The sequence below is a fragment of the Mastigoproctus giganteus genome, chromosome 1 (genome assembly GCF_048544385.1).
Source record: "Mastigoproctus giganteus isolate SK-2022 chromosome 1, ASM4854438v1, whole genome shotgun sequence".
NCBI classification, from domain to species: Eukaryota; Metazoa; Arthropoda; class Arachnida; order Uropygi; family Thelyphonidae; genus Mastigoproctus; species Mastigoproctus giganteus.
The window spans coordinates 72,295,557-72,309,179 of record NC_143575.1 but is presented as its reverse complement, the minus strand read 5'-3'; the positions used below and the strand labels follow the sequence as shown (position 1 = coordinate 72,309,179).

At 37.8% G+C, this 13,623-nt stretch overlaps 1 protein-coding gene across 1 annotated transcript in view; it reads left to right on the top strand.

Annotated features, from left to right (window-relative positions):
- The window catches only part of CenG1A (Centaurin gamma 1A), a 751,861-nt gene that overhangs the window by 719,542 nt on the left and 18,696 nt on the right, over positions 1-13,623 (top strand). Inside the window, exons 17-18 of the mRNA XM_090380508.1 lie at positions 10,487-10,591; positions 11,469-11,553. Coding sequence (XP_090236634.1) covers positions 10,487-10,591; positions 11,469-11,553 — 190 coding nt within the window. The remainder of the gene's footprint in view (positions 1-10,486; positions 10,592-11,468; positions 11,554-13,623) is intronic.

Here is a 13,623-nt window from a genome sequence, read left to right as displayed (position 1 = left end):
CTCAGCAAGAACATATTTAAATCTGGTGATTCACTAGTTGGAATTAGCAGTTTTTACTTTTTGTACCTTCTTAATAGTGTCTTTAGTTTTGATGTGCTGCTTTTTTTGTCAATTTATATATATATATTTTTTTTCACTCTGTATTGAGCTGAGTGAGCCCACAAGGTGATGCAATATTATTTATCACTCCATTGCGTTTGGCCAAGTACAGTTTGTCAAGTAGTTACACTTTTCGTCATGCTTTTCATCATGATGGCATGTTTTTTCTACCCAAAACCTTCTCAAAAATTCACCAATCGCCGATGTGGGTATTATCCCAGAAAATAAGAGATATTCCAGTACAATTTATAGCCATGAGAAGTAAATCAGTTAACTCCAATGAATTTTCATGTAGTGAGAACATCATGAACATGGGAGAGGGGGAATATGAATGATTTTGTGTTGCTATTTCATTTTTGTAATATTTGTTATAACACAAGTAGACTTAATAGAAATCTTTTTTTTTTCCCACTGAAATACGTTAGTTTCAGTGTTTTTCATAATTAATAAACTTTACTTTTTTTTTTCCCTTAAAAGCAATGAGTATTTTAACAGCAAAAAAATAATAACATTTACAAACTTTTCATTTATTAAAAAAATGAAGAAATAAAATTAATAACCACTGCAATCTATTTGTAATAGGATAAGCACACTAGTAAACTCCATGCACCTTTTTAAATATTAAATTAATTTAAAATCTGAGACATGATAGGTTACAATAAAAACTTGTATTACAAAATGAGGTCACACTAGTACCTGATTAACCACTGGCTGTTATTTTCCCTATAACAGAAATCAAGCTAACAAGTCTGCAATTACTCACTTCTCTCATTGATCCCATTTTGTAAATGGGAATGACATTTGCACTTCTCCAATCTGTGGATGTCCCCTGAATTCAAAGATGCTTACCTCTTTTTGCATCTTATTTTAATACAGTGAAATAAATACCATCAGCTCCAGGTGCATTATATACTTTTAGCTTCAACAGCTTCTCTGTGAATGTAATTAATGAAACGCTGTTGACATGGTAAAGATAAGTTTCTGTTGTAGTGAGAGTAAATACACACCTTAACGGACTATGAAAATAACAGCTATCATCTACTGAACCAGGCTTTTTGACTGTATGGGTCCCGGTGATGCAATTGCCTCAGTCTTAATGGTATTTACCATCAATTAAAATATTTCCATTTCCAGGAGTTTCCTTACTATCTGCCAGCCTGCCAATTGGGTCAAACATAAATAGAATGTCATTTGAACTTCCAGAGCAGTACTTGAAAGCTCTTTAGACTCTGAAGAACCTTTAGTTACTGTCATCTTTTGCTATGCATCAAAGTAAAATTTCAGCTTTGTCTTCACAACTGGTACTTTATTTAAAGCACAAATACAATATTAATCTCTTTTTAATTCATGGTGCAGGAGTTTTTCTTAACTCCTGCACTATGAATTCTTTGACTTTGTTGACTATATGTTTAAGATGGTTAAGGCCCATCTATCTAAAGTCTGTTAAAAGTAATATTTTATTATATTGCTTATAAGCTTAAAGTGGAAATATATTCTGTTATAACCACATCATTTTTCATATCTAACCTTTTCTGTCAAGGAAAGAATCTAAAAAGAATTTTTATGCATCTTTGCAATCCACTTGTGTGGAGAGATACATGGACATGCAAGTACTTGTCCTTTAGCTATTTGGACATTATGGCACTGTTACTGTGGCTAAATTCTGTCAGGCTACTGATAACTGTTGTTAGCCTGATGACTCTGCTGATACGATGAAATTAAATTCTGATTGCTTGGAATACTGGTCATTGAAAGTAACCATGAAGAGCTTCAAAAAATATGGATTTATTTAGAGCTTCTTGTAGTTGTGAAAGGTTTGTTATATGGAAGCGATGTACCTATATTGAAATGAATTCTCATCTTTTCAATTCTCATTTTATCCTTCTAAAAAGTTTGCTAATATGCACTTTTAGCAAACAGTTGGGAGAAGGATTCTGCAAGGACAATTGCTATTGCCTCAGGAGGATAGATCTTGCTCTGTCCACCTTTTGGAGAAGGTTTAAAAGGAGATTTACCATTGAGGTGTTTTTTTTTTTTTAACATTTTTCTCCAGTTAAGTCTTGGATCTTTATTTTTATTGAGTGTGGAGGCAAATTTTGTCCAGGATTCTTTTCTAGCTTCTCTTATTATATGTTGCGGTTTTCCTTTAGGTCACTTGTAATTAAGGAGGTTAAAGATGGTTGAATAATTGCAGAATAAATTCCATGTGTTGTTATTTATTTATTTTATTTTATTTATATATTGTGCACCATTGCAGACATCATTGCAAAAAATAATTTTGATATCATATACGTGGATCTTAGGAAAGCTTTTGATACTGTTGCATATGGAAGACTACTGTACAAATTGGAGCAGTATGGCATTAAGTGCAAAATGCTGCTATGGATAAAGGGATGGTTGACGGGGGGGGAAGAAGAGTGGTAATGAATGGACACTGCTCTTTGTGGACTAATGTTATTAGTGGAGTCCCCAGGATCCAGTGTTGGGTCCATTGTTTTCTGTATTTATTAATGATATTAATGAAAGTATATCAGGCTTAATGTCTAAGTTTGCGAATGATATGAAGGTTGGCAGGGTTGTTAATAACAGTATATACTTCGATAGGCTCTAGAAAAGTTGAGCAGATGGGCTGAGAGGTGGCAACTGAAGTTTAACATTGGCAAATGCAAAGTACTGCATATGGGTAGCAGTAACCCCAGAGTAACATATCAACTGTGTGGTATTACAGTCAAGGTGGTAGAGAATTAAAAGGAACGGGGGGGGATTATTGTGCAGTCAGATATGAAGTTTTCTGAGCAGTGCAGACAGTCTGCAAGAGTAGCTCATGGTGTCTTGTCAATGATATGAAAAAATTTTTCTAGCAGGGATAAGGAGGTGATTATCCCCTTGTATAAAGGCAGTGGTCAGGCCACACCTTGAGTACTGTATACAGGTCTGGAGGCCTCATTTTAGGAAGGATGTAAAGCTGCTGGAATGAGTACAGAGAAGGGCAACAAGATTAAGGAATGGAACGATAGGTTGCTCTTATGAAGAAAGGCTTAAGTTTTGCAAATTACAGTGCCTACGAGGTGATCTGATTGAAGTGTATGAGGCCTTGAATGGTTTGAGCAAGCTCAGTGCTGAGGGGATTCTTCCTCTTGCCCAGATTAATCGTCCAAGTGAACATAAATTCAAATTGAGGAAAGATGATTGTAGAATAGATGTGCAGAGGTTTTCCTTTAGCCAGCATGTGGTTGATGTTGGGATAAACTTCCATCTGTTGTTGTAGAAGTTGACAGCTTAAATAAATTCAAGGTAGAACTAGACAAACATTTGGAGCAAATAGATGTGTGAAATGGGAAGGGTTTTTATTTTTATTTTTGGCTGATGCTGTATAAGCTTGCTTTCTTGCATCATATGCCTCTACTAATGCTAATTACTCTACCAGCAGTTGAAGTGCCACAATTCCCAGTATTAGATTGAGGTGTGGCAGTGGTAGCAGCTGCTGCTGTTTGATCTGCAATGTAATTGATGACATTATTGATCGATTAATGGATAATTTAGTCACCGGTTAGTGGGAGTACTAGTAGTGGCAAATAATGAAAGAAAGGAAGGTTATACAGCATCAGAAAAAAAAAAAAAAGAAGCAAACACTCACTTGTCCATCCCCTCTATGGTTTACCTAGTTCTGTCTGGTTTTTATTCAAACTACATATCTATACAACACCAGATGGAAATTTCTTCCAACAATCTACCCTTTATTATGAAAGCAAATTTACCTACATTCGACCTGCAACCATCCTTCCTCAATTTGAATTTATGTCCCCCCCCCCTTAGCATTCTAGGCTGAGCAGGAGGAAGCATTCCATCAGCACTAAACTTATTCACTCCCCATATCCTTCCTAAAATGAGGCTTCAAGGCCTGTATACAATATATAGCCTAACCATTACTTTATGCAATGGGATAACCACCTCCTTATCTGTGCTGGAAAAATTTCTGCACACAACCCCATGAGTTGTCCTGGCAGTCTGTTAGCACTGCTCAGAGAACTTCGTATCTGCCCCCACAACTACGACCTGGTCTTTTTTCATTCTTTACTTCCCTAAGTGTGGTACCACACTGCTGATCTGGTATTACTTCTGATCATATAAAGTACCTTGCATTTGTCAATACTAAACTTCAATTGTGACTTCTCAGCCCATTTGCCTCATTTGTCTAGATCTTGTTGCAGTACTCTACCATGACCATGATTAAAACTACCCTGCCAACCTTCAAACATAGACATTAAGCTGGATATGCCTTTGTCATTATCATTAATAAATATAGAAAACAATAGGCCCTGGCACTGAACCCTGGAGACTCCACTAATAACATTAGTCCAAGAAGAGCCACACCCATTGATAACCACTCTCTGTCCTCTTCACTCAACCATCCCCTTTATCCATAGCAGCAACTTGACCTTAGCAACACATTGCCCCAGTTTATATAGCAATCTTTTATCTGCGGTGGTATCAATAGCTTTTCTGAAATCTAAGTATATTATGTCAAAATTATTTTTTACATCCAATTCTTTTTTTACTGCATCATAGTGGTTAAACAAAATCATAATCAAAGTGGTTAGACAAAATCACCCCTTAACAAATCCATGCTGTGACTGCAGTATAATTGCATTTCTATCTGTAATTACTCATGTCTCTCTTTGATCCCCTTCTGTGAATTGGGGATATATTTGCTATCTACATTCCGAAGGGACCTCCCTTGAATCCAGGGATGCTCTCCTAATCATAGTGCTAAAGTTTTTCTTACCTCTTTAATATAACTGGATGGATCCCATCCACCCCTGGTATCTTTTTTTTACAAGTAGCCTCAATTTATTCTCCACTTTTCCCTCAGTTATCACAAAATCATATCATTCAGCTCCCCATCAGAATGACTCACTTGTGACATTCCCATCCCTAAAAAATTCCTGATGTGTGAATGTAGATGCAAATACCAATTCTAAGCAACGTGAGCAGGATTATCAACATTTAATCCATTCATATCCCGAAGGAACTAGTAGCTGTTGGTGACTCTATTGTCAGGGAAACGGGGAACATGCTTTGTAAAAAAGATAGGTGGAACAGGACCAGGGTATGTCTGCCAGGGGCAAAGGTTGATGACGTTGTAGAGCGAATATCATCTTTTAAGGGCACAAAAGGTGATATAGTTGTACACGTTGGCACTAATAATATTAAGAGTAGGAGACCGGAAGAATTACTTGACAAGTACAGGTCACTGCTGAACAAAAGCCGAGAATTAGGGTTGAATTTGAAAGTGTCTGCAATTCTGCCCAGACACGATAGGAGGGAGTATAGGATGAGAGCCTTGTCGATCAATTCGGCCCTGGAAAGATTGTGCAAGGCTCAAGGGGTACAATTTTTTTCAGCCTGGACTGTACTTGTTAACAGGAGAGATTGCTTCTAGAGGGATGGGATACACTTAAATAGAAAGGGTGCAAGAGTATTTGCTGATGCTATCGAGGCAGTGTTAGGTGGGTCGGAAAACTGCTAGCTTGGGGGGAGACAAAGACCAATAGATTGACAGTAGCCACTGGCAGAGGTGAAAGAGATTCTTGCACTGCTTCTATTAGAATGAGCAGAAGCCTGAAAAACAAGATGCATGGTATTTCAGAGACTGCTGGGAGCCATTGCGGTACAAGTAAACACATGGGTTGTGTTAGGGTAGCTAAGAATAGAAACAGGTGCAAGTATACTTGTGTGTACACCAATGCTAGGAGTTTAGTATATAAATTTGATGAATTTGAGGTATTGCTCAAAACATCAAAGGCAGATATTGTTGGGATATCAGAGACATGGTGTCACACAGATATAAGGGATGCAGAACTGCAATTTGGGGAGTACAACGTCTACAGAAAGGATAGGAAGGGGGGAGGGGTTATGCTATTAGTTAAGAAACACATAAAAACCAAGGAAGTGAAGCCAGTCGACATCGCTGGACATTGCAGTGTTGAGTCAGTTTGGTGTGACATAAGCATTGGGAGATCAAAATTGAGAGTAGGAGTGTGCTATAGGCCTAATGACTCTGATGAGTATAATAAGGAACTGTACAGGGAAATAGAGTGGGCCAGTAAATCAGAGAGTCTTATAATGGGAGATTTTAATTTCCCTTGGCGCCTCCGTAGCCAGGTGGGAAGGAGCAGCAGTACGTAGCACACGCTTCTTGATTAGACCGGGGTTCGAGCCCGTCACCACCAAATACGGAGGATGCGGAAAGGTCAGGGAATGACCACCGAACCGGAGCAATATGGCCTTAGTTGCTAATGCTCCTAAAAACCAAAAAAAAAAAAAAAAAAAAAAAAATTTAATTTCCCAGATATTGACTGGAATTTGGGGGCTGTTTACTCACGCACTAGCAGGGCTTTTGTGGATTTATTGGATGATTGTTTTCTACATCAGCATGTTCGGGAGGCAACTAGAGGGAGTAATACTCTTGATTTGATTATCAGCAGTGATTCTTCATGCATTAAGAATCTGCAGATAAATGAACCACTAGGTGGCAGTGATCACAGTGTGCTGAAGTGGGATTTACTCAAAGAGGTAACTACCATTAGGGGTAAAGGGAAGGGTTATTGCTTCCGTAAAGGCGACTACGATGGACTGAGACAGTATTTAAATTCTATACAGTGGGACCAACTGATGATGTTACCAACAGCAAATTCAAAATGGGAAGCATTCAAAGAACTTATCTTGGAAGCTACTAGACTTTACATACCAACTAAGAAATATTGTTCAAGGTTTAGGCCAAAATGGATGTCAGATGAACTAATGAGGTATATGGCAGAGAAGAAAAATGCATGGGATACTTACAAATTAACACATGACACAGAAGCCTATGATAGATACAAGTTGATATGCAACCAAGTTACAAAGGAGGTTAGGCAGGCGAAGGCAGATTACGAGAAATCCTTGGCAAGGGATGCAAAGAAAAACAGCAAAGAGTTCTTTACTTATGTAAACTCTAGAAGGAAGGGGATGAATCAGATTGGGCCACTTGATATTGATGGGTCAACTGTTGATGATCCTGCTCAGGTAGCTAACAAACTAAATGAATATTTTGCATCGACATTCACACATGAGGAGTTATTCAGCAAGGGGTATGCCAGAGGTGTATTCAACTCTAGCAGTAAGCTACAGAATCTTGAAATAACTGGGAGTAAAGTGGAGGAGAAACTGTTGAAGATAAACAGAAGAAAGGCACCCGGGGTGGATGGGATCTATCCAGTTATATTAAAGGAGGCAGCAAAGGAAGTAAGCAAACCCTTAGCCATAATTATGAGAGCTTCCTTGGACTCAGGGGAGGTACCCATAGACTGGAAATGTGCAAATGTGACCCCAATTCACAAAGGAGGATCAAAGGCTGACACAAGTAATTATAGACCTGTGAGCTTAACTTCTGTTCCAGGAAAATTAATGGAGGCACTGGTTAAAGAAGCACTGCAGGATCATTTAGACAAGACTTCAGTTATAGCTCAGACACAGCATGGTTTTGTTAAGGGGAAGTCTTGCCTGACCAACTTGATTGGATACTATGATGCAGTCACAAAAGAACTGGATGCAGGGAATAACTTTGATATTATATACTTGGATCTTAGAAAGGCTTTTGATACTGTTGCACATGGAAGACTGCTACACAAATTGGAGCAGTGTGACATTGGAGGCAAATTGCTGCTATGGATAAAGGGGTGGTTGAGGGGGAGAAGACAGAGAGTGGTAATCAATGGACACTGCTCATCGTGGACTGATGTTATTAGTGGAGTCCCTCAGGGCTCAGTGTTGGGTCCATTATTGTTTTCTGTATTTATAAATGATATTGATGATGGTATATCAAGCTTAATGTCCAAGTTTGCAGACGATACAAAGGTTGGCAGGGTTGTCAAGGACACTACTGACACTATGCTGCTGCAACAGGATCTGGAAAGGTTGAGCAGATGGGCTGAGAGGTGGCAAATGAAGTTTAACATTGACAAATGTAAAGTACTACACATGGGAAACAGCAACCCCAGAGCAACGTATCAACTCTGTGGTACTACACTGACAGTGGTAGAGAATGAAAGGGACTTGGGGGTGGTTGTGCAGGCAGATATGAAGTTCTCTGAGCAGTGCAGACGGGCTGCAAGAGTAGCTCATGGAGTATTGTCAATGATACACAGGAATTTTTCCAGCAGGGATAAGGAGGTGATTATTCCATTGTATAAGGCGATGGTCAGGCCACACCTAGAGTACTGTATACAGGTCTGGAGGCCTCATTTCAAGAAGGATGTAGAGCTGCTGGAACGAGTACAGAGAAGGGCAACAAGATTAGTGAATGGAACAAAGGGGTGCTCTTACGAAGAAAGGCTTAAGTTTTGCAAATTACAGTGTCTGGAGACTAGGCACCAGCGAGGTGATCTGATAGAGGTGTATAAAGCCTTGAATGGTTTAAGCATGCTCAATGCTGATGGGATTCTTCCTCTAGCTCAGAAAAATCACCTGAGAGGGCATAAATTCAAATTGAGGAAAGACAGATGTAGGATAGACGTGCAGAAATTTGCCTTTAGCCAGCGGGTGGTTGGTTGGTGGAACAGACTTCCATCCCTTGTGGTGGAGGTTGATAGCCTAAATAAGTTTAAGGCTCAGCTGGACAGGTATTTTGAACGAACAGAGGGGTGAAGTGGAAGTGGGTTTTTTTTTTTTTTTTTTTGGCTGATGCTGCATAAGCTTGCTTTCTTGCATCAAATGCCTCTACTAATGCTAATGCTAATATCTACACTTCCTGACAAAATTAAGGAACAAAATGTTTTTCATGAATATTTTTTGTGAAGTGTTGCTGAAGGCAAATATTTGATATAATAGGCATCTTAGCATGCAAATTTCAAGTATCCAATAGAAATCAACATACTACCTTACAGAGCCGCACATTATGCAAATTATTCTTGCCTACAAAAACACAGGTTGCAACCACATCACTTAATTTTCATTTTTTGGCTTGCTCAGTGGGAGAGCCACATCTCCAATACTCGGGATAGCAAGTCAGGTAATGCGTTTGAAAAATTCAATTCAGCATTATTCAGTTTTAATATTCGAATGAGACTTGCTGCCATTGTATAGAAATAAAATAACTTACCTACTCTGTTAAATCATTCTTTTATCCAGTTGAATCAGGTCTGTTATTATTTCCCTAATCATGTAAGCCTTATTTAATTTCCAATTTGCATTTAGTTTGCTTAAACCCAAGCCTTTGAAACATGTTGGTTTCATAGATTTGCCAATAACAAGAGTATTTCATGAGTATCCATCATGTTTATATGCTCCTTATCTACTTTATCTCCAGCATGTTTCCAATTTGTGTGCAGTCCATTTGTGGACTTTTTTTTTTTTATGTAACAGAAATTAGTCTCCCCCCCTCCCAATTTCGAAAACAGTATCTCTCACAATTTTATTTCCTTGCTAAGTGGTATGCACCAGTGTAACTGTGTTGCACAGTCCAAATGAGGTTTGTAAACATTCTTTACCAGCAATGGTGAGTGGATTAATTATATATTGTGCAATCTTCTCTGTGAGTAATCCATTGCCATTATAGGTCTAATTAGTGCCACTATTACTATAATGACCTTCGCACTTGCATTTTTGGGGAAAAGGCTTGTATATTACCAGCAGTGAGCTTGTTAATTCCAGATGTCACAACGAAAACAGTATCTCTCACAATTTTATTTCCTTGCTAAGTGGTATGCACCAGTGTAACTGTGTTGCACAGTCCAAATGAGGTTTGTAAACATTCTTTACCAGCAATGGTGAGTGGATTAATTATATATTGTGCAATCTTCTCTGTGAGTAATCCATTGCCATTATAGGTCTAATTAGTGCCACTATTACTATAATGACCTTCGCACTTGCATTTTTGGGGAAAAGGCTTGTATATTACCAGCAGTGAGCTTGTTAATTCCAGATGTCACCCTTGAGAGAATCTGTGTCCATAAAAATTTTGGAGAGATAATTTAACAGAATTTCTAATATCTCTGGCCAGGACCCAGGTCTGATGACTACCCACAACAATAACAGACATCCTTTTTAAAGATGTGCCCATTAAGAGAGGTTTCACTGTGCCAGTAATTATTTGAGCTGTTCTGATATTTTTAACCTATTTTTAACTGCATATATAATAAGCCAGCATTATTTGCTAAAGTGGAGATATCATGACAACTCGAACTATCAGCAATATGCACTACAGATGAGAAATGTGCCACTATTTACAGGTAGGATGCTTTTTATGCACTTCTGGTAACAACATATTAAGACACATAATAATAATATTCTTAAATTAAAAAGAGGATATATTTTAAGTAATTTAAATAACCTTGCTTTTTCTTAGGCCTGAACATATAACCGTGATGATGTCTTTAGGAAATACTGTAGCCAATAGTATTTGGGAAGGAAATACGCGAGGAAGGGCAAAGCCGACTCCTAATTCCAGCAGGTATGTCTGAATTCCATATCAATGAGATTATTTTGTTAAGGTCATTCAAATAATAATTAGCCATGTTCATTTTATATGGACTGTTTACCACCATTCGTCTTATGTTTATAATTTGCTCTTCAGCCAAGGAAGTGACTGAATTATACATAATGATAAAAGTTAATAGTAATGTTGTGCATTTGTGTTAGTACAAATGATCTGTTCAAACAAAAATGTGCATGCAACCATGCACATTTTTGTTTGAACAGAAGAAATGGCATTGAATAATTGCTTTCAATGCAGTATCACATGCCTTAAAACGTTCACACTGGTGGCAGTGTGAACATATCTTGCACTGAGTACTATCTCTGTTTCTTCATTATACCGAGCAGAAAGTCTGTTTAGAAATTCAAAGGGGGGGGTGGATGCAGAACTAGCAAGAAATAATGTTTATAAATTAAACATTTCACAAATTCTAAGTTTCCTTTTCTCTCTCTCTCTCAAAAATAAAAATGTTTTGAGACTTTTAGAATTTGTGTGTGTTCTGTAGAGATAACAAGTCATTTCCCAGCAGGATGCACACACACACATATAGCTACAAAAGTGATTCCTTTGTAGTGATTCCATACTAAGAATAATAGTGTACACCAGCATCTTGTACTGTGCAGACTGTGAAGACGCTGGGAACACAATCACATGGAATGAAATTAGGCCAGTGTTGCTATGACCTTCCATGAACAGAATTTGTCATACTCTTAAAAAAATAAAAGTAACGTCTAAATCAACCTTGAACCACCTTTGCATTAGAAACGTTTGCATGTTAGAAAGAATTCACACATTTCCACAAGAAAATTTTAATGTATTTAAATCCCTTTCACATTTATTTATTGTCTTTTAGGGAAGAGAAGGAACGTTGGATACGAACAAAATATGAATTTAAAGAATTCCTGGCACCAGTTAATAATTCCATTCCACTGAGCCAGGTAAGTTTTTCATTTTTCATTATTAGTGTCCTAATACACTCATGAGCCAAAACATTATGGGTGGATGCATTCCATGGAATCTAGGAGTGACAGTATACGTAGTGATGGCATGCGTAGTGCCTATCAGTTCGTCAGAACAAAGCCCCATGCAATGAGAAAAGTGAAGAACTGAGTTTAAATTAGAAATTATTTGGTGCTAGGTAGGCAGGGGACGGCATCTCATCAACTGTATGTACAGTAAACCCCCGCTATTCGCGGTATCTGTATTCGCAGTTTCGCGGTCGCTGATTTAATATAAAATGAAACATCAAAAAATGTGAATTTTAAAGCGCCGTGAACATTTTCCGCCATAAAAAAAAATGTGGGCGTGGCTAAAATTATCTTTCCCGGTCAAAACAGCGCTCAGTGGGTGGGGGGAGAGGGGTGACAAAACTGCGAGCGTGGATGTTTCTCGCTAATCCTTGTTCAGTATGTGTTATGTGCTTGTCATGGAAGGTTTCGTTGTTTGCTTTTAATTTATATGCTTATAAATTGAATAAATTTATCAATTTATAAATTGATATGCTTACAAAAGTGATAAATCTACCATTTTGAAGTGTAAAACAGACTTTTTCGAGTGTGTTAACAGAAGAAAGTGACTTTATTGTGGACAAGGTCTTTCTAACCCATACAAAAATATGGCTACAAGGGAAATGTGAAAAGATCAAAGAAGGTGATGACATTAGCGAATAAAATTAAGGTATTAGACAAAATTTCTAATGGTGAAAGTGTCTCCTCAGTGGCAAAACATTATAAAATCAATGAGTCGATGGTACGATCAATCAAGAAATCGGAAGAAAAAATCCGCCGTAACGTCCGTGAAAACACGCTAATTGCTTCAAAAATTCTCAGTAACTCGTGATGTTAAATTAGAAAAAATGGAAAAAGCTTTAAATCTGTGGATAGAAGACCGAACTCAAAATAAAATCCCGTTAAGTTCACTCATTATTCGTGAAAAGGCAAAACTCTTTTATCAAAACTGGTGATATCTCTGGCGGGATAAGTTTTTTAGCTAGCAAAGGCGTTGGTTTGAAAGATTTGTTTGAAATTTCTAATAAATATTACATTTAATATTAAATTATTTCTTATTTTCATTTCGATTCCATATGCTTGCATTTCACTATGTACATAGTCATATTATGAAGGTACATATAATACATACATAGACAAAATTTTAGACTAGTTTTTCTTATATATTTCATACTTTGGAACAGAACCACTTTATTACTATGGGAGCCGTAACTCAGTATTCGCATTTTCGGTATTCACGGCATTTCTCAGGAACGTAACCCCCGCGAATAGCGGGGGTTTACTGTATTCCAAACTGTTCGAGGACTGCCGTGGAAATGATTTGAAGAGAGACATACCACTCGTGCTTGGACAGGGAGACCATCACTGGTTGGCACGTGCTGTCTGGGACAACATGCAGCTTACAATCCCTCAATTAACAGCAGACTACAACCATGTTGCACACCATCCAGTGGACACTCTTTAGGCAACCTGTCCACGTGTCCACGTTGACTGCCTATTAAGAATGAGATTGTTTTGGGTACAGGAGCACTTTCTTGGATATTGGACAACTGGAAAAGAGTCACCTGATATAATGATTCAAGGTTCTAGCTCCATCATTCAGATGGACACAGTAGCATATCCAGGTATCATCGTGAGGGGGGCATGGCAACCAAGCTTTTAAATTTTTTTTTTTTTTTTTAGAACATCTCCTGCATTCTTTTTCTTTCATTTTAAATTTTATTTAATGGGGCATATGTCCCCTCTGCCGGCCCCTGGATGGACAGGTGCATATTTGACAACAAGCAGGTGAACAACTGCAACTAGACTGCAAAGTTGAACAAAACCAGGCCAGTGGCAGTGGTATCATAGTTTGGGGGATGTCTTCATGGACATCACTAAATTCCTCATTCCATTTGAAAACACTCTCCCTATATATATAATTATTATATATATAATACTTTAACGAGGTAACCCTTTTAAAGGTTATCAGAATCTAGTTTTCGTATTTTTACTTTTTCC